At 60.8% G+C, this 17,523-nt stretch overlaps 1 protein-coding gene across 1 annotated transcript; it reads left to right on the top strand.

Moving 5' to 3' along the window:
- The first annotated feature begins 4,876 nt into the window (after positions 1-4,876).
- On the top strand, positions 4,877-11,936 carry FGF3 (fibroblast growth factor 3). Its single transcript, XM_061121086.1, has 3 exons — positions 4,877-5,096; positions 7,326-7,429; positions 11,559-11,936. The coding sequence occupies exons 1-3, from the start codon at positions 4,877-4,879 to the stop codon at positions 11,934-11,936; spliced, it is 702 nt and encodes a 233-aa protein (XP_060977069.1).
- The last annotated feature ends 5,587 nt before the right edge of the window (positions 11,937-17,523 follow it).

Below are 17,523 nucleotides of genomic sequence, written 5' to 3' on the forward strand. Positions count from 1 at the left end.
AGAATTCCTCTTTCTCCTCCTTTCAGGGTCAGCTTGGAGCTTCATAATAGCCAGGAAACAAGCTGAAGGTCCACCAACAGCTGATCAGATGAACGAAGCGTGGTCTACCCATACAAGGGAATATTACTCGGCCCTGAAAATGAACAAAGCACTGATGCTCGCTACAACATAGATGAACATCGAAACATTATCCCAAGTGAAAGAAAGCAGACACAGGGAGACAGATACGGCATGACTCCATTCACACGAACTATCCAGGATAGGGAAATCCATGGAAACGTAGAGTGGATCTGTGTTGCCTGGGGCTGAGTGGGGGAGGGAGGAAGAAGTGAATGACAGCTAAAGGTTTGAGGTTTCTTCTGAGACAATGAGAAGGTTCTAAGATCAACTGTGGTGCTGACTGCACAACCCCAGGGTGTTACAAACTACTGAACCGTACAATTTAAAAGGGTGAGTTCTAGGATATGTGGATTCCATCTCACTGAAGCTCTTTAAAGTTAAAAATAAATGAATAATTTAAAACACTTGGTTTGGATGGCGGTAGTATTCCTGAGGCCCCCAGACTTCAGGTCACCCTCCTGGGTCTGTCCTTCCCCTCCCTGGTGAGCTGCCTGGCCCAGGACCCCGCACTGGGGCTGACCCACCTCGAGACCCTGCTGGCCTATAGGAGAGTGCGCCCCCTCCGTGCCCGGCAGCCCTCACTCTCCTTGCCCACAAGCAATGTTCAGGTCCCCCTTGGGTGCCAGTGGTCCCACCACCCCTGCAGCCCAGGTATCCTGGGATATTTGGTGAGAAGGGAGCCCCCAGCTGAGTGCATCCAGGAAGACCCTCGAGAGGGAGCAGAGCCCCCCAGTGGGTGGGCTGTCACCTGGCACTGGAACCAGATTCTACCCTTATGAGTCAGGTAGTCATGGCCGGGGAAGGCAGTCAACTGGTCTACCCAGAGGTGGCATCTATTGGCAAAAACTGGCCCCGGCTGGCCTTGGAGAGTCTGCCCTCAAGGACTATCCCTGTTGCTCCTTATCTTCTGATTTTGCTGGAAGCAAAGTTGGGGCCAGAGAATAAAGACTCCTTTGCTCAGCCCTGGACTCTCGGCCTATCTGGGGGGTCGAAGGGCCAGATGGAGGCACCAGACCCTTCGCTTCACTTCCCAGCTAAAGGTTTGAGGTTTCTTTTGAGATGATGAGAAGGTTCTTGACTTCAGCCAGTCTTTGCCTGTCTCCGAGCCTCCATTTCTCATCTCTAAGGCGGGGCCGAGCAGGGCTACCCAGGCTCTGAGCTGGCCCAATGTGGGCCAGGCCTCTCTCCCGCTGCTCTTGGGGACAGGGGGTAATTAGAGTGAGTCTGGGGCCTGAAGCCAGCACCACATCTGATAGTCACCCCGGTGGGCAGGCTGGGACCACATCACAGAACACTGTTCTCCATCCCCCCTCCCCGGCTCCCTCTCCAGTGGAAGCGGCTGGAGGTGTGAGGCCTGGACCTAAGTGAGGTCAGGGTGGTCACCCAGATACCAGATAGGATTGGGAGGGGATCTGGGGGTGAGGACACCCACAGCAGAAGTCCCAGAACTGGTGGTAGGAGGCCAGCTGGGGCCAGGCCTGGGGGTGTCCAGGCTGGGGTTGGAGGAGACCAATTAGTCAAATGGCAGCAGTGACCATTTGGTAGCAATTAACAGGCTCGCTATTACCGAATTACACACCCCCCACCTGGTTCCGTATTGAGGGGGAGGTCGCCGTGGGGTGGGTTGTGTGGGTGCCCCGACCTGGCCCAGCACGCCTCTGTGCCTGCCAGGAAGCTTTCAGGAAATCGGGCACCCCTCCTTGGTTATGCCCTGGCATCCGAGGGCCTTGCAGCCCAGCAACATTCAGAGCTAAGCCCAGATCTGTGAGAGCCTTGGGGACAGGAAAGATGGGGCTCAGGGAGACTTTGATGACCAGAAGCCTCAGTGGGTAGGAAAGCAAAGGTCGGGGCAGAGAGGGAGAGGCTGTGGGTGGTGGGCTGGGGTGCAGGATGGTCGGCGAGGCCCCTAAACACCAGCATAGGAAGGGGCTGTCCCAGAGCCTGGTGTGGGGAAGATGGCAATTTTGGCTTTTAGATAGTCCTTCTGACTTCAGCCCAGAGGTTACTGCCAGGACCAGGGAGCCTGGCTGCCTGAGAGAAGTCCCCCTAACAAGAATGCCCACGGGGAGTCAGGTCTGCTGGAAGGAACCTGGGGCGTGTGGGCCTGCTGTCCTGGCCTAACAGTTCACAGCGCCCAGTTTGCATAATAAACTGTGGTCCCTTAGTGATAAGGTCGGCCTCTGCACTGATACGGTGGTGGAACCTTTGCAAAGGTACCTTCAATGAGTTTCTCTCACTATATTTGAGGCATTTTCCTAAAGGAAATTAACCCTGAAGACTCACTGAAAGGACTGATGCTGAAGCTGAAGCTCCAATACTTTGGCCACCTCATACAAAGAGCCGACTCATTGGAAAAGCCCCTGAAGCTGGGAAAGATTGAGCGCAAGAGGAGAAAGGGGCGACAAAGGATGAGATGGTTGGATGGCATCACCGACTCAATGGACATGAGTTTGAGCGAGCTCCAGGAGACAGTGAAGAACAGGGCAGCCTGGTGTGCAGCGGTCCATGGGGTTGCAAAGAATTGGATATGACTTAGCCACTGAACGACACACAAGGAGCCAGCATCTCAGAGGGGTGGTGCTACACGGCCAAGGTCACAGGACTAGGAAGCAGCTGAGCTATTCATTCATTTATCCATGGAGTAGGTTCTGAGGGGCTACTCTGTGCCCGGCACAGGCTAGAAGCTGCAGGTACAATGAATAAAACCGGCAGAACCTCCTGACCTCTCAGCACTCTTGGAGCCCTGTTCTGTGGCAGTGATCCCCACCACCACCAGTTCTAGGGTGCAGGCAGACTGGGATGGGTGCAGGGCACCTACAACCCTCGCTATGTCTCTCCTGAGTTCTCGTTGAAAGTTCAAGTGACCAATAGCCCCAGGCCAGCTCCGTGGGTGAAGCCGCAATGGACTGTGCTCGGCTCCATCCTCAGGGGCTGCCTGACAGCGGTCCTCTGTCCCGTGTAAAGCTGGCTCTATCATCACAGGACTCTAGCAATTGGTGGCCTGTTCTTTCAACACTTCAGGGGCTCTGACTAGACAGACTGTAGCCAGAAGCCACTTCTCTTGGGACTGGGGTACTGAGTGATGCCCCAGGGCCACTTAGGCACTGCGGGTGCTGGGGAGGGCTCGCTGAGAACATGCTGCCCTGCTTGTGTTAGATCAGGGTACTGAGCTGTATCCCAATGGGATGTACTAGCTCCCGCAGCTCAAGAGAGCCCCTGGTGCCCACCACACACCCCTTCCCCCAAGGAAGGACCAAGGTTCCAAATTCCGAGGCAGGTAGAAGGGACAGGGGACTCATCCCCACGCCACTGAACTTGGAGCATAGACTTTTGGACCCTACAGGGAGCCCTCATGCCTGCCAGGTACCCTTGCTTGAGCCTGGGTGTCAGTATCAGATGCTGGGCAGGGGGCTACAGGAGCACAGAGTGGGTGGATGGGTGGGTAGGGGAGCAAGAGAGGCGGTGAGAATGTGGCTTTTCCCAGCACTCCATCCTCAGCCCCTCTTCACTGGGATCCCGAGGGGAGGGGCCCCCTCGAGGTGCAGGGGGCATCTACACGGCTGCTCCCAGCCCACCGGGCAGGGATGCCCACCCACCTTTGCCAGTTTCCGCTCATCTCCCTTCTCGGTGACTAGCAGGCTCCCCACGCTTTTCTCAAGGCATCGGTCCCGAGCTCTCTGGGCCACCATCTCTGTCTCTCGGTCTCTCTCTTTTCTGTCCTGTTGTCTGAGCTGTGTCTGTCTCTCTTGCTCTCCGGGGCTGTCTGTCTCTGTGCCCCTTTCTCTGGCTCTACTGTCGTCCTCCTACAGCCCCAACCCCTTCTCTGGCGCGCTCCTGAGACTGGACGCTCCAATGGCCACCCTCATCCTTCCCGCGATGTGCCGGGTACTTGGGGTGGCGCGAGGGGATAAAGCACCTTCAAGCCTCGGGCCGCCGAGGGCAGCGTCCAGGCTCCAGTGGGCAGCCCTGGGCGCAGTCAGAACCTCGGGGTCCCCCACGCGCGCCCGCGCCCGCGCGCAGGGCCCGCCCCTCCGCGGTGCTCCGCGGGCCCCCTTCATTATGCGCCGCCTTTAATGGGCGTTTGTCAGCGCGACTGCCCCGCGAGTTGTATTCGCGGACATCAGTCATCGGCGGCGTTCCCATTGTGCCAGGGGATTGACGGGGGGCGGGAGGGGGTGACAGGGCCTGGGGCGGCCGCCTCGAGGCCTCGGTCTATAATTTTCGGAGGCATAATTGGTCTGGGGGAGGGGCGGGGGGAGGGGGCGGGGAAGGGACCTTTCAGAACCGGGAGGGCGCACGGGCTCGGGGCGCGCGGCGGGGCAGAGCCACGGCTCGACGGCGGCACGCGGGGGGCGAGCCAGCGCGGGGGGCGCCCGAGCCGGACGCCGCGCCCTGCCCCGGCTCTCCACCCCGCCCGGCCTCCCGCCCCTCGCGCGCCTCCCGCGCCTCCGCCTGGGGACCGCATCGGCCTTTTGTTGCCGAACCGTCTTTTCTTTCAGCTCTTTGCGCAGCAACGGAAATCTCACCCGTTTCGGGGTGAAAATTAAAGGATCTCTCTCTGTGTGTCTCCCTCTCCCTCCCTCGCACCCACCGCTCCCCTCCCCTCCCCTCCCCTCCCCCGCTCCGCGGAGCCGGAGTCGGCACCGCCAGGCGCGGGAGCGGGCTCCGAGCGCCTCGCCTCGGCTCGGCTCGCTGTCCCTTCCATGGGCGCCGCGCTCGCCTGCAGCCGCCGCCGCGGGGCGGGCGCGATGCCACGATGGACCTGATCTGGCTGCTGCTGCTCAGCCTGCTGGAGCCCGGCTGGCCGGCCGCGGGCCCCGGGGCGCGGCCGCGGCGGGATGCGGGCGGCCGCGGCGGCGTCTACGAGCACCTCGGCGGGGCGCCCAGGCGCCGCAAGCTCTACTGCGCCACCAAATACCACCTCCAGCTGCACCCGAGCGGCCGCGTCAACGGCAGCCTAGAGAACAGCGCCTACAGTGAGTGTCCGGCACCCCTGGAAGGAGCGGTGCCCACGCGGGGGCTGGCGAGGCGAGGGTGCCCGCCCGGGGACGCGGACCACCGCTGCGGCCAGAGGGAGACCGCCGAGGTCCCCTGGGCTCCCCCAACGTCTGGGAGCTGAAGAGAGGGGAGCTGGGGTGGGTGGGGGGGAGCGGGTCACGTCCGAAGAGGCCCCGGCTGGTCGCTGCCCCCCGCGCCCCGCCGCCCGCTGGTCCGAGGAGGTGTAAGGAAGACCGTCCGGGGGCTCCCCGCTCGGTTGGGTTTGGTGGTTCTGACAAATCTGAGCCCTTTGAGTTTTTCGGAGAAAAGGCCCTGGACAAGGCATTTATCGTCCTCTTTATTATTTCGACCCCTTCTCCTCTTGCCGATCTCGGGGCGCTCCGCCATCCCGTCCGCCCTCCCGGCTCGCCGCAGCCCAGGGGGCCCGGCGCGCAGCCTCCGCGCGGAAGAAGCTCGCCGGGCAGAGCGGGGCTCCTGGGGCTCCCGGCAGGCGACCGCAAGGATAGAGAATCTTGTCCCCAGACCGGGATGCCCAGCCCTCTCGCCTCTGCCCTCGGCTGCAGAGCGACCGGCTGGATGAGCTCCCAGGTCGCCGGGTGGGGGCCACGGGATGCGGCTCAGGAGCACGCAGGGACGTCCGCCTGGTGCTGGGGGCGCGGGCACACTGTCACCCCGCCCCGCAGCCAGAACCCGCGCCTGGACTGCGCTCGAACCGGAGTCCCGCGAGGTCCCAAGGTTTGGCTCCTCCGGCCACGGGGACCCGGGCTCGTGCGGCGTCCTTTCTCGAGGAGGCGCGCAGGGCCGTGGGGACTCGACGCGGCTCCGCTCGGTGAGGAGCTTGAGACCCGAGCTCGGGGCCGGGCAGGAGCTCAGTGGGCGGGGTGTGTGGCCAGAGAAGCGGGGTCCTCCGCTGCGCCCCGCGATCTGCTCCTCCTCCCCGACCCGGGCGCAGGAAAGGGCGCGGTGTATTCCAGAGGCGGCCGGAAAGCTCTGCTTCCTCCAGGAAAGCCGCGGTCCGGTGAAGGCATCTTCGGAAGACGCCTCCGGAGCCGCGCGGTGGAAGCCAAATGTTACCAGGGCGTCCACTGCGCGCGGGACAGGACTGCGAAAGCCCCTGCGCCCGCCTGGTAGCGATTCTTCGGTTCTGTCCAAATCCAGTCTCCCCTCCCACTCCTGGGAGTCGCAGAGCATCCAAATTCTTGAGGCATCAAGGCGGGCAGCCCAGAGCCGCGCTGGTCCCACATCCAGACGCGGGTGCTTTGGCTGGCGCGACGGGGCGGGGCGGGGGGAATCTGCCCAGCCTGCGCCCCAGAGAGCCCAGAGGCCAGCATCCTGTGCCCCCCGGGCCCCCGCACGCTCCGAGCAAGGCTCTGGCGGCCAGCGGCCTGGCCCTGTGATCGCTGACATGTGCCTGGGGCCGGAAGCTGAGACAGGGAGAGGCACCCCCTGGAGAGGGCACCGGCTGTTACCCCAGGGGCACCGTGGCCCCACGTGGGGCTTTGTTGCAGGCTCCCCAGTGGGGAAAAAAGTGCCCTCGGTCCTAACGGAAGGCGTTAGGGGAGATTTAAACTTTCTTCCTTTGGGTGGGGAGTGGGTGAATGCAGGTGGCTTCCCTTTGTGAGCTCCCTGCCAACACCCTACAGGCTCGAGACAATTATCTCCCACCCACGTCCCCTGCCAGTGGGTTTGGGTGGCAGCTCAGTTCACTGGTGGATCCCGTTATCAACTCTCCTTGCCAAGGGCCCAGCTCCCCCCCCCCCCCCGCCAGGCCCCCCGGGGCACTCCAGTGGGCTCAGACACAGCCACGTTCAAGGGTTTGAATCCCAGTTCAGACACCTGTGTGCCATCTTGGGCAAGTCCCTCTGGCCCGCAGTCTCAGCTGGCACGTCTGGCCAGCCCATCATGAAACTAGCTCACAAGTGCTGGAGAGGCTCCAGGGGGCTCCCGTCCAGCGCGGGGAAGTCCTGGTTTCCTTCCCTCCCGGGTCTGCCTTCTTGCAGATGCCTCCCCTGGTGTTCCCCGTGCGGCACCTCCCACCCAGGGGTGTCTCCCTCTCCCGAAAGTCCAGAGTCACCCCCTTTCAGTGCGGGTTGTCCTCAGCACCCCCATCCCCTCCCCGAGCTGGCGCAGGGAGACGGGGCGTTCAGCCCTCCCTGCCGGGCTCTGTGGGAAGCAGAGGGAGTGATGGGCTGTCCGACCCCTCACAGGCATCCTGGAGATAACGGCGGTGGAGGTGGGCGTTGTGGCCATCAAGGGGCTCTTCTCCGGGCGGTACCTGGCCATGAACAAGAGGGGACGGCTCTACGCTTCGGTGAGTCCAGGGGCTCGTGTTAGGGGCGGGGCACAAACGGAGCAGCTGGCTCCTTGGACATCACATCAGAGGACATACAGGGACACGGGCAGCATAACGCTCTGTCCGGGGACATGCCGGGACCAGCACCCCAGGTCCCACGGCTCCCCACCTGGCACTCTTCTGCCCGAGTCTGCTTAGAGGCGGCTGCCAGCTGATGGGGTAGAGATATCTTATGTTCTCCAGTGCTGTGGGGTGAGAGAATGCTTCCCCAGGCATTCTGTGGCCACCTTCAAGGTAGCTGAGAGGAGAGGAGAGTTGTGCCCCAAGTATCTACCGAGATGAACGGACCCTAGTGAGCCTGGGGATGAAGCAAGGGTGTCCAGGAGGCACAAGGTCTTCTGTGGGCTCAGCCAGACAGAGCTCTCCTGGGAGTGGAGTGAGGAAGAGGACGGAAAGGCAAGAGCTGTGAGTCGGTAGGAGGGAACCAAGAGGAAGGGAGACGGGGCCTATGTCCCAGGCACACAGGTTTGGAGCCCAGCCTTTGTACCATCTGGGTCTCTACAGAACAAGGGGTCTCGTGACTGTGGGCGTTGGTGGTGTCCATCCCCCAGGGGCGGGTCATACATGGAGTAAAATACATGTACTAGGAAGTTTCCTAGCTCCAACTAGTCATTACATGCAATTCAGCTGATGCTCCCTGGGCAGTGAGAGGCTTCCCACCCACCACCCGTCACCTAGACGACGCAGGCGAGGACCGTTTCCTCCGTTTGGTTGCGTTTGCAGGGGAAACACAGACATTTCCCCGCCTGTCTGAAGTCAGGCAAAGCACCGTCGAGAACTGCAGGGAAGTCCTCCTTTAAGCGGTTTTTTCCATCACAGATTTTTCACGGTTTGGCTAAAGGAAATGCAGAAGTAGGAAGATACCCATTTGCTTTCTGTGACCCAGGGGGGTCTGTGTCTGGGAAGAGGGACCCTCGGGTGCCCAGCCTCCTTTATACGTGCTTCTAGGGTCTATAAACACCAAGTGCGGTTTATAAACACATGCCCTTAGCCCAGGGTCTGGTCTGACTTTTTCTTGAGGAGGATGGTGGCTTTCCAGACCCCTCCAGCCCTCCCCCTTGGTGCGGAGTGAGCAAAACTGACTTTCTGTTCCTGAAATGGGCGTGGACCCCCCACAGGCACTCCCATCCCTGATGGCGAGGGGAGGCCTCGCTGGCCTGCGGAGCTTGTGCAGGTCTTACTGACCAGGGGCGGCCTTTGTTCACGCTGGGCAAGTTCACACAGGGAGGCAGGTAGGGCTGGAATCAGGAGAGGAAGCGTCTGGCCGCTGCTATCTCTCCTGTGGGAGACCCAGGCCACGACCCTGGGGGGCAGAATTACGTGTGCCCCGTGGGCCAGAGCCTCCCTGTGGCTTCCACCTCTGAGAGCTGGCAGCGCTGGCTTCAGGGACGGAGGAGGAGAGGTTCCTGGCCCCACGCGGGTAGCCCAGCGGTCTAGCTGGGTGGGGTGGGACTTGGCAGAGCTCCCGGCGTGGGAGGTCTCACTACATTGCAGATAAGCTGGAAGGTGAGGCAGCCCAGATGCCGCTCCTGTCACCCCTTGTCCCTGTCCCGGGCGCCCCTAGTTTGCCCGTGAGTGCTGCTCCGACTGCCCCGCCTCTTGACTATCTGAGTCCCTGGTCTTTGCCATCACCTTGCTTCTCACCCTCCAGGCTAGCTCATCCGCTCTGTGGGTCAGCGGCCCTTGCACCCTGAGAGCCCCCAAATCCAGTCCTGACCTCCCTTCAGAGTTGTAGTTTCCCCCAAATGTCCTGATGGCTCAGAGACCACCCTGGCAGAGGGCAGCACACCCCCAACTGAATTCAGCAGCTCCCCTGACTCCCCTGCCATCGTTGTTACCCCACCAGCCACTCACTCAAACCCAAGATCAGCTGGGAGTCGTGGCAGACAGCTGCTTCTTTCTCAGCCGCATGTTCAGCCCATCTCCAAGTCCTCGAACATACTTCCTGAATCCCTCGCTTCAGTTTCTGCCTCCCTCCACCCAACCCCTGTGCCCTTATAACTCAGGGCCTCATCATCTCCCAGCTGGACCATCATAGCAATCTTGGGACCCAGCTACCGGCCTCCAGGTCTCCATCCTCCAGTCCACACCCGCCTTCCCTCCCCCTAGTCTCCTTCCATTCATCTATCCATCCATCCATCCATCCATGCACACATCCATCCACCAACACCCACCCATCCAACTCTCTTTCCTTCCACCCACCTGGCATTCATTCCTTCATCCCTCAGGGTCCTGGACACTTACCACATGTCACAGTCTGTGCTAGGTGCCTGATCAGTGATCTCCCTAAACTGCAAACCCACTCACGTGATGGCCTCCAGGAATGCCCCATCACCTCCAGATTATCCCCCAGATTCCTTAGCTCAGCTCACAGTGGAGCAGCCCAGACCATCTTCTGCCTCCTCCTCCCAAAGTCACTTCACGGCTCCCGTCCCCAGTCAGGCTCTGGACCCCTTGACTTCTCCAGAACAAGCCCTGCTGCTCCCAGCCCCGACCGCATGCTTTCCCTGCCCCCCCCCCCGACCCCTCCTGCCCCACGGGAACACGCCCTCCTGCCCCCTCCTGCCCCCTCCTGCCCACTCCTGCCCCCACGGGAACACGCCCTCCTGCCCCCTCCTGCCCGCTCCTGCCCCCACGGGAACATGCCCTCCTGCCGCCTCCGGCCCCCTCCGGCCCCACGGGAACACGCCCTCCCCACTGGGAGGGTGCCTGCATCTCTGTCTGGTCCCCACCTCTGTCCAGCCCTGGCTGATTTTTCTGGAGCAGTGCCAGGAGCTGGCAAAGCTGAGAAGGATGAGCAGCCTCCCCGAGGATGAGGGTGATGGCAAGGAGTAGAATCTGAGCAGCTGGAGCCCGGGGTGGGGGTGGCTCTGGGGACGGCCGCTGGGGAGGAGATTCTGGAGAGGGACCACAGGGGCCAGACAGGCACTGCGCGCTGCCGTCCTGGTGCGTCTCCGCCCCTTAACCGTAGCCTCCCCCCATCCAGGAGCCCCCTCAAGGTGCACACAATGTTCCGCCCCCAAGAAGCCCTTCCGTAGGGCCTGAGCCCCTTGCTCTTGAGGTTCACAGCACTGTGTCCTTCTCCAGGACAGAGGGGCCTGGGAAGAGAGCTGGTTTAGCTGCTGTGTTTTTCACAGACACTTACTGTGAGCGGGGCTGGGTGGGGTGTGCAGGTGTAAGATGCTGAAGCAGTGTGTCCGGCCAGGGGGTGGGGCGGGTCTGCCTGAGCCCACCCACCCACCCACCCCAGAGGGCCCCACTACATGTAGGGGGTGGGCACAGGCCACAGGGGCATCAGATCTCTCCGTGATTTGGGGTCTGACACCCATCCGGACCTCAGTTTCCCCCTCTGTAATATCTGGGGCAGTGGCGTCCAAATGCAGACCCAAAGAGCCCCAAGCATCCACCGAGGGGTTTCAGAGCAGAGAGGAGGGGCTGCGGGTATGGGGGGAGGCCCTCCCCCTGACACTCTCCAGCCTTGCCTCTGGGCTCCCGAGTCACCAGAGAGATAGATGGCTGGCGCTTCCCATCTTGCTTCCTGAGGTCCCCAGGGATCCTAAGCTGCCCCGTCCGTAGGTTTGGCCCTGAACAGCCTGTGACCCCCGAGAATGGGGCTGCGGTCCACTGGGCCACCTGCATCCTTTCCCCCTCTGCCGATGGAGAGGGGCCCTGAAGGTCTCCCGTCTCATGGTCAGTCCCCGGAGAAAAGGCCAGTCCTTCTGGCCAGTTTCCCCTGTGCCCCAGCCCTGCCCCGTGGCACAGTGTGGGGAGGGAAACAGCGGAGGCGGGGAGAGGCTTGGCATGTCTGTCCACCTACAGCTGGGAGGAGAGCCTAGGCTGGCCTAAGAGGTACCTGCCCCTTGCCCAGCCCCCCAACTGGAGACACGCCACAGAAGCCGGCGGGGGACCCTGACAAAAGCTCCTTCCATTCTGCGTTTGTCCGTCCAGACCAGGGGGCCGGACCCACCGCCCCCCACCCCGCCCCCCCAGTCCCCCCAGGCGGCCCAGACCCGGGCCCAGGGCTCCCCTCCCCGCCTGCGTCCCGGGGGGCTCTGTGCGCTGACCCTGGCCCCCGTCCGCCCCGCAGGAGAGCTACAACGCCGAGTGCGAGTTCGTGGAGCGCATCCACGAGCTGGGCTACAACACCTACGCCTCCCGGCTGTACCGCACGGCGCCCGGCGGCCGCGGGGCCCGGCGCCAGCCCGGCGCCGAGAGACTGTGGTACGTGTCGGTGAACGGCAAGGGCCGGCCCCGCCGCGGCTTCAAGACGCGCCGCACGCAGAAGTCCTCGCTCTTCCTGCCCCGCGTGCTGGACCGCAAGGACCACGAGATGGTCCGGCTGCTCCTGGGCGCGGCCGGGCAGCGCGGCGGCCAGGCCGGGCCTCCCGCCCCCGGCAGGGCCGCTTCCACGCGGCGGCGGCGGCGGAGGCAGCAGAGGCCGCGGGGCCGGGGAGGCCGAGCTTAGCCCCCGCCCCGGGGAGGGAGCGGAGGCCGTGAGTGTCCCCGGCCGGCGGCTGGGCTCTGAGCTCGGGCTGCCAGGACCGGGTGCAGACCCTACGACGGATGCCTGGAGTCCCCGCCGTCCGAGCCGACCCCGGGGCGTGCAGGGCTCCACCCCTGACTTCCCTGCGCTAGCCCTTCCCACCTGGCAGCCGGCTGCTCTGCCCAGGCCGACGGAACACACCCCCAACCCTTCCTGCTTCTCTCAGACAACCATCACGTCATCGCAGCAAGGAGCCCCGTCCCGGCTTGGAGGGGGCTGCCGTAAACCGGAGGCTTGTAGGTTTGCCTAGGCGGGGAGCGCGCTTGCCCACACCAGGAGGATCCGCCGAGCAAGGGGTCCCGGCTGTTGGAGGCGCTGTGGGACGATGGGGTGGAGCGTGTGTGATCAAAATGTTATTCTACGTTGTTATTTAATAGATGAGGATGCAGCCTGCGGACACACTTGAAAGTTTTACTTGAACGAATTTGCTTGTGACGATGGTGGAGTCTGTGCCAAATTGATGTCTTAAGATGTAAGATTGTATTCTGAGAAACTGGGCTAAAGACGCATTTCAACTCCCTGGTTTTGAAAGTTACTATTTTTTTTTAAACCACTAGATGTTTGGATGGGAAGAAGAGACTAATGCGTCCGTGTGTGTGTGTATGTGTGTGTGTGTTTGTGAATTCCCCTGAGTGTCTGCATGTGTGTGTGGGGGTATGTGGGTTTCCCAGGTGGCCCAGCGGTAAAGAATCTGCCTGCAATGCAGTAGACGCAGGTTCGATCCTTGGGCCAGGAAGATCTTCTGGAGGAGGGCATGGCAGCCCACTCCAGTGTTCTTGCCTGGAGAATCCCCTGGAGAGAGGAACCTGGAGGCTACAGTCCATCGGGCCGCACAGAGTCCGACACGACTGAATGGACTTAGCACACAGCACGTGTGGGTGTGTTCCTGTGTTTGTGCGTGAGTGAATCTACTTATGCGTGTGGTCGTGTGTTCCTGGTTGTGCATAGGTGTGCACATGTGTGGAGAAAGAGAAAGAAAGAGATTGACTTTGTGTAGATGTCCCCCAGACTCCCTCCGTCTTGCAGCTGTGTGCTTCTCCGTGGACTGTTTTGAGCACCTGGGCTGCAGGCCACCTAGAGCCATTCCAGAACTCCTTCGTTCCCCCAACCTGCCACCAAGGCCTTGGGCGTTCCTATGTTTGCTGAGAAATCGAGGCTAGAGAGGTGGCGTGGTTTGTTGCAGTCCTTCCTGGTGGCTCAGATGGTAAAGAATCTTCCTGCGAGGCGGGAGACCTGGGTTCGATCCCTGGGTCAGGAAGATCCCCTGGAGAAGGGCATGGCAACCCACTCCAGTACTCTTGCCTGGAGAATCCCATGGACAGAGGAGACTGGCGGACTACCGTCCACGGGGTCTCAAAGAGTCGGACACGACTGAGCGACCCACACTTACATCCTGTAGCTGGCGGACCCGCCGCCATCCCCGCCCGCTGCCCACACCTGCTCCTCCAACAGCAGCGATGGGCAGGGTCCCCTGCGGCAGGCCCAGGTGTGAGCCAGGGGCAGGGCAGCCCTCCCGGCTTCAGCCGGGTGAGGGTGTGGCCTGAGCCCCAGAGGACCTCAGTGCTGTTCCTGCTGGCGTCACTCACACGCACCAAACGTGCAGAGGGGCGGCCTCAGCACCAACACGTGTGCGACGACCGGGGGCAGTCTCGGCCAAGAGCTGCTGGGCGTGAAGACAAGGACCCGGCTCCCGGCCACTGCCCCCCTCAGTAAGGCCTTGCGTTTTGTCATTCATCTGGAGTGAGATGGAGCAGGTGTTACCTTCGCTCCCGTTTTGCAGATGAGGGAACTGAGGCCCAGCGGGTGAACGGGTCCCCGCATGTCATGAGGCGGGTGCAGCCTCGTCTCCACCCCAGTGCTACTCCATCAGCAGACGGGCCCTGAAGATGGTGGAGGGAGACGTTTGGGAGTCTTGGTTAATATTGAAAACGGGTTAGACAAGAGAACATGTGTTTTCTGTAATTGACGGGCTATGGAGGTATGGCACTTCTCCACGGGGCGCACACCCATCTGTTGAAGTCCTGCCCGGTGCCCACCCGGGGCCTCAGAACGTGGCCACATGTCGTTGCAGATGTGATCAAGTTAGGGTGAGGCTGTCTGGAGCCAGACACTCTCTGCCCCAGGGTGACTGGGTCCTTGTAAGGAGGGGGATGACAAGGGCAGACCTGGGCTCAAGGTCGATGCCGGGGGAGGGTGAGCGTGATGCTTCTGTGCAGCAGACATCACTGCAAGGGACCAGGAGTGAGGGGAGAAACTGGACTAGACCCCCCACACACTCAGCCCGCCCTGCCCACACCTTGGACGTCCTGCCCCCAGAACTGGGAGAACACACGTCTCTATCATTATAGCCATCAGCTGTCTGGAACTTTGTCATAGCCACCCGAGCAAGCTCGTGCAGGGGGCAAGGGGCCCGGCTGTGCTGCCCCTCAGGTGGTCCCCAAAGGGAGAGGGACCCTGTTTCTGTTGAATGAGGGGGAAGCGCAGAAAGTCCACAGGCTGAAAGTGTGGACTCCTGGGAGGATTCCGAGGACGTCACTCTGCAGGGTCCACCAAGCTGCCAACACCAGGCTCATCTAACGTGGGCGTGGGGGCGCCTTGGGGTGCCAAGGAGGGGCCACAGGGAATTTCCAAAGTGGGGCCTGCACGAGCGTGCCCACCCCTTTCTGCTTTTGAACCGCAGACACTGCTTCCAGACCAGCTTTTTGGTTTTTGAGCAATGCAAATGGATCCCAAAGGGAACAAGCATTTCATGTCAGTTTAAAAACACTTCAGTAAATGCAGCCTGGCATGCTGCAGTCCATGGGGTCGCAAAGAGTCGGACACGACTGAGCGACTGAACTAAGTAAGTAAGTAAATGAAATTAAAAGATGCTTGCTCCTTGGAAGAAAAGCTATGACAAACCTAGACAGCATATTAAAAAGCAGAGATATCAGTTTGTCGGCAAAGGTCCATCTAGTCAAAGATATGGTTTTTCCAGTAGTCTTGTATGGATGTGAGAGTTGGACCATAAAGAAAGCTGAGTGCCGAAGAATTGATGCTTTTGAACTGTGGTGCTGGAGAAGATTTTTGAGAATCCCTTGGACTGCAAGGAGATCAAACTAGTCAATCCTAAAGGAAATCAACCTTGAATGTTCATTGGAAGGACTGATGCTAAAGCTGAAGCTCCTATACTTTGGCCACCTGATGCAAAGAATTAACTCATCAGAAAAGACCCTGATGCTGGGAAAAGATTGAAGGCAGCAAGAGAAGGGGGCAACACAGGATGAGATGGTTGGATGGCATCAGTGACTCAATGAACATGAGTTTGAGCAAATTCTGGGAGACGGTGGGGAGCCTGTCCAAGTCAGACTTGCTCCTCCATGGAGCAGAAACAAGGGAAGCCAGAGACTAATGCCATGATCCGTGGGGCTGCAGAGAGTCAGACACGACTGAGCAAGTGAACAACAACTAAGTACTTGTAGTGGAATCTACCCTTTGCCCCCACGTCACTAAGAACTGCTGTGTCCCCCCGGGACTTTGTGAAAACGGCCTTGGGCTCGGGAGCGGTCTGGGAGGTGGGGGGAGGGGCTCACCTGTGTGGCCAGAGCCGCAGCCACGCCCACCTCGCCGGCAAGGATGCCGAGGTGTGCCTTGCACATGGCACCCCGAACCTGGAGGGGGACTGAGGGCCGGCCAGGTGTGGTCCCTGCAGAGGGAGGGTCTTTCAGGTGCCAGGGCTCCAGGGTCCAAGTCAGGTGCATGAGGAAGGTGGTTCTGCCTCTGCTCTCCTCAGCCTCCCCTGACCTGGCCCCTGGGAGGCTGGAGGATCCTCCTGGGGTCCCTAGGGATCGAGGCCCACCCACCTCAGAGCCACTGGCCACCCTGGCCTCTCTCTGTCCGATTGGCCTGTTTGCAGGACACGGAAGCTGGCATGGGTCAGCCCTGAGTGATGCTCTGGCCGGGCACCCCTGGGGACACGCCTGGGGACATCCCCATCCACACCCCGCCCAGGGCTTCATTCCTCCTTCCGCCTCCTCACACTCAGGAGGCCCCAGCCCTCTGAACCCCACTTCAGGCCCTGTGTCTTTGCTGTCTTCCCTCCTCCGTGAGATGTCAAGTTCCCAGAGGGCCCTCCTGGGCGAGGGGCTGTGGGCTGCACACAGGAAGATGCGGGAGCGGGCAGGAGCCCCCAAAAAGGAAACGGGGATGAGGGTGGAGCCCAGTGACCCTGGCACCCCAGACTGCCCTGCTTTGACCTGGAGCGGCAGAGGCTGGAGACTAGGTCCCCCGAGAGTTCACGCCACCTGAGCTGGGACGGGGAGTCCTGGAGGCTCTAGGAACTGCCTCCCCTACCTGCCCAGCCCAGGAGGGCAGCCCAGGAGGGCAGGCCAGGAGCTGGGGGCCAGGGGGAGAGATTGGAGGGCATGGGGCAGGTCTATGCCGTCAGAGGGACCTGGGCCTTTGAGTCAAATCACCTGCAGGAGCAGGAACCTGAATCGCGGCAGATGCTGTGGAAGACAGGATGATGGTTCCTTGAAAAGGCAGGCACAGAGGGGACTTCCCCGCTGGTCCAGGGGCTAAGACTCTGAGCTCCCAAAGCAAGGGGGTCTGGGTTCCATCCCTGATCGGGGAACTAGATACCAAATGCGGCAACTAAGACCCAGAGCAGCCAAAATAAATAAATACAAATTAAAAATGAAAAAAAGTGAGGCACAGAATAGACACGTGGTCCAGTAGCCCTGTCTCTGGGTACAGGCTGAAAGGAGAGAGAGCAGAACTCTGATGGGCATTCGCCACACCCCTCTGCCTGGCAAGGTTAAACACAGCTATCAAAAGGTAGAAGGAGCCCACGTGTCCTTCGATGGATGAATGGATAAGTGAAATGCCCAACTGTACGGTGGAATATTACTCAGCCTTGAAGAAGATGGACATTGACTCAGGCCACGATGTGGATGAACCTGGAGGACATGACGCTCAGTGAATGAAGCCGGACACAGAGGGACGATTCCTGCCTGAGGCCACCTACATCGTGCAGGTGTAGTTAAATCCGTAGAGACAGGAGGTGGGATGTCGGGGGCCAGGGGTGAGGGGAGGGGCAGGGGCAGTTCATGGCTCATGAGGACAGAGTCTCGATTTGGGACGAGGAAAAAATACCGAAAACAGACAGTGATGACGGAGACACACACTGGTGAATGTGCGCTGCGAAACTGTACGCCTAAAAGTGGATCGACGGGCTCTCGGCCCTGATGGCACCGTCTGAGAAAGCTCCCGCCGTGAGAGTGAGGTGGAGAGACAAGGACCACAGGCTGAAGTACAAAATAAGAAGGGCGACGGGGGCTCCCCGGGCAGTCCGGCGGTTAGGACTTCACCTTCCAGTGCAGGGGCTGTGGATTCGATCCCTGGTTGGAGAGCTGAAATCCCGCCTGCATTGCGGCCAAAAGATCGAAACATTAAATAGGAGCAGCATTGCAACAAATTCAATAAAAACTTTAAAAATGGTCTCAACTTAAAAAAAAAAAAACAAGCAAAC

Source organism: Dama dama, chromosome 2 (assembly GCF_033118175.1).
Source record: "Dama dama isolate Ldn47 chromosome 2, ASM3311817v1, whole genome shotgun sequence".
Lineage (NCBI taxonomy): Eukaryota > Metazoa > Chordata > Mammalia > Artiodactyla > Cervidae > Dama > Dama dama.

Coding starts and splice junctions, on each gene's coding strand:
- FGF3 (XM_061121086.1), top strand. CDS start 4,877: ATGGACCTGATCTGGCTGCTGCTGCTCAGCCTGCTGGAGCCCGGCTGG. Junction 5,097..7,325: donor CCTAGAGAACAGCGCCTACA/GTGAGTGTCCGG, acceptor GACCCCTCACAG/GCATCCTGGAGATAACGGCG. Junction 7,430..11,558: donor GGGGACGGCTCTACGCTTCG/GTGAGTCCAGGG, acceptor TCCGCCCCGCAG/GAGAGCTACAACGCCGAGTG.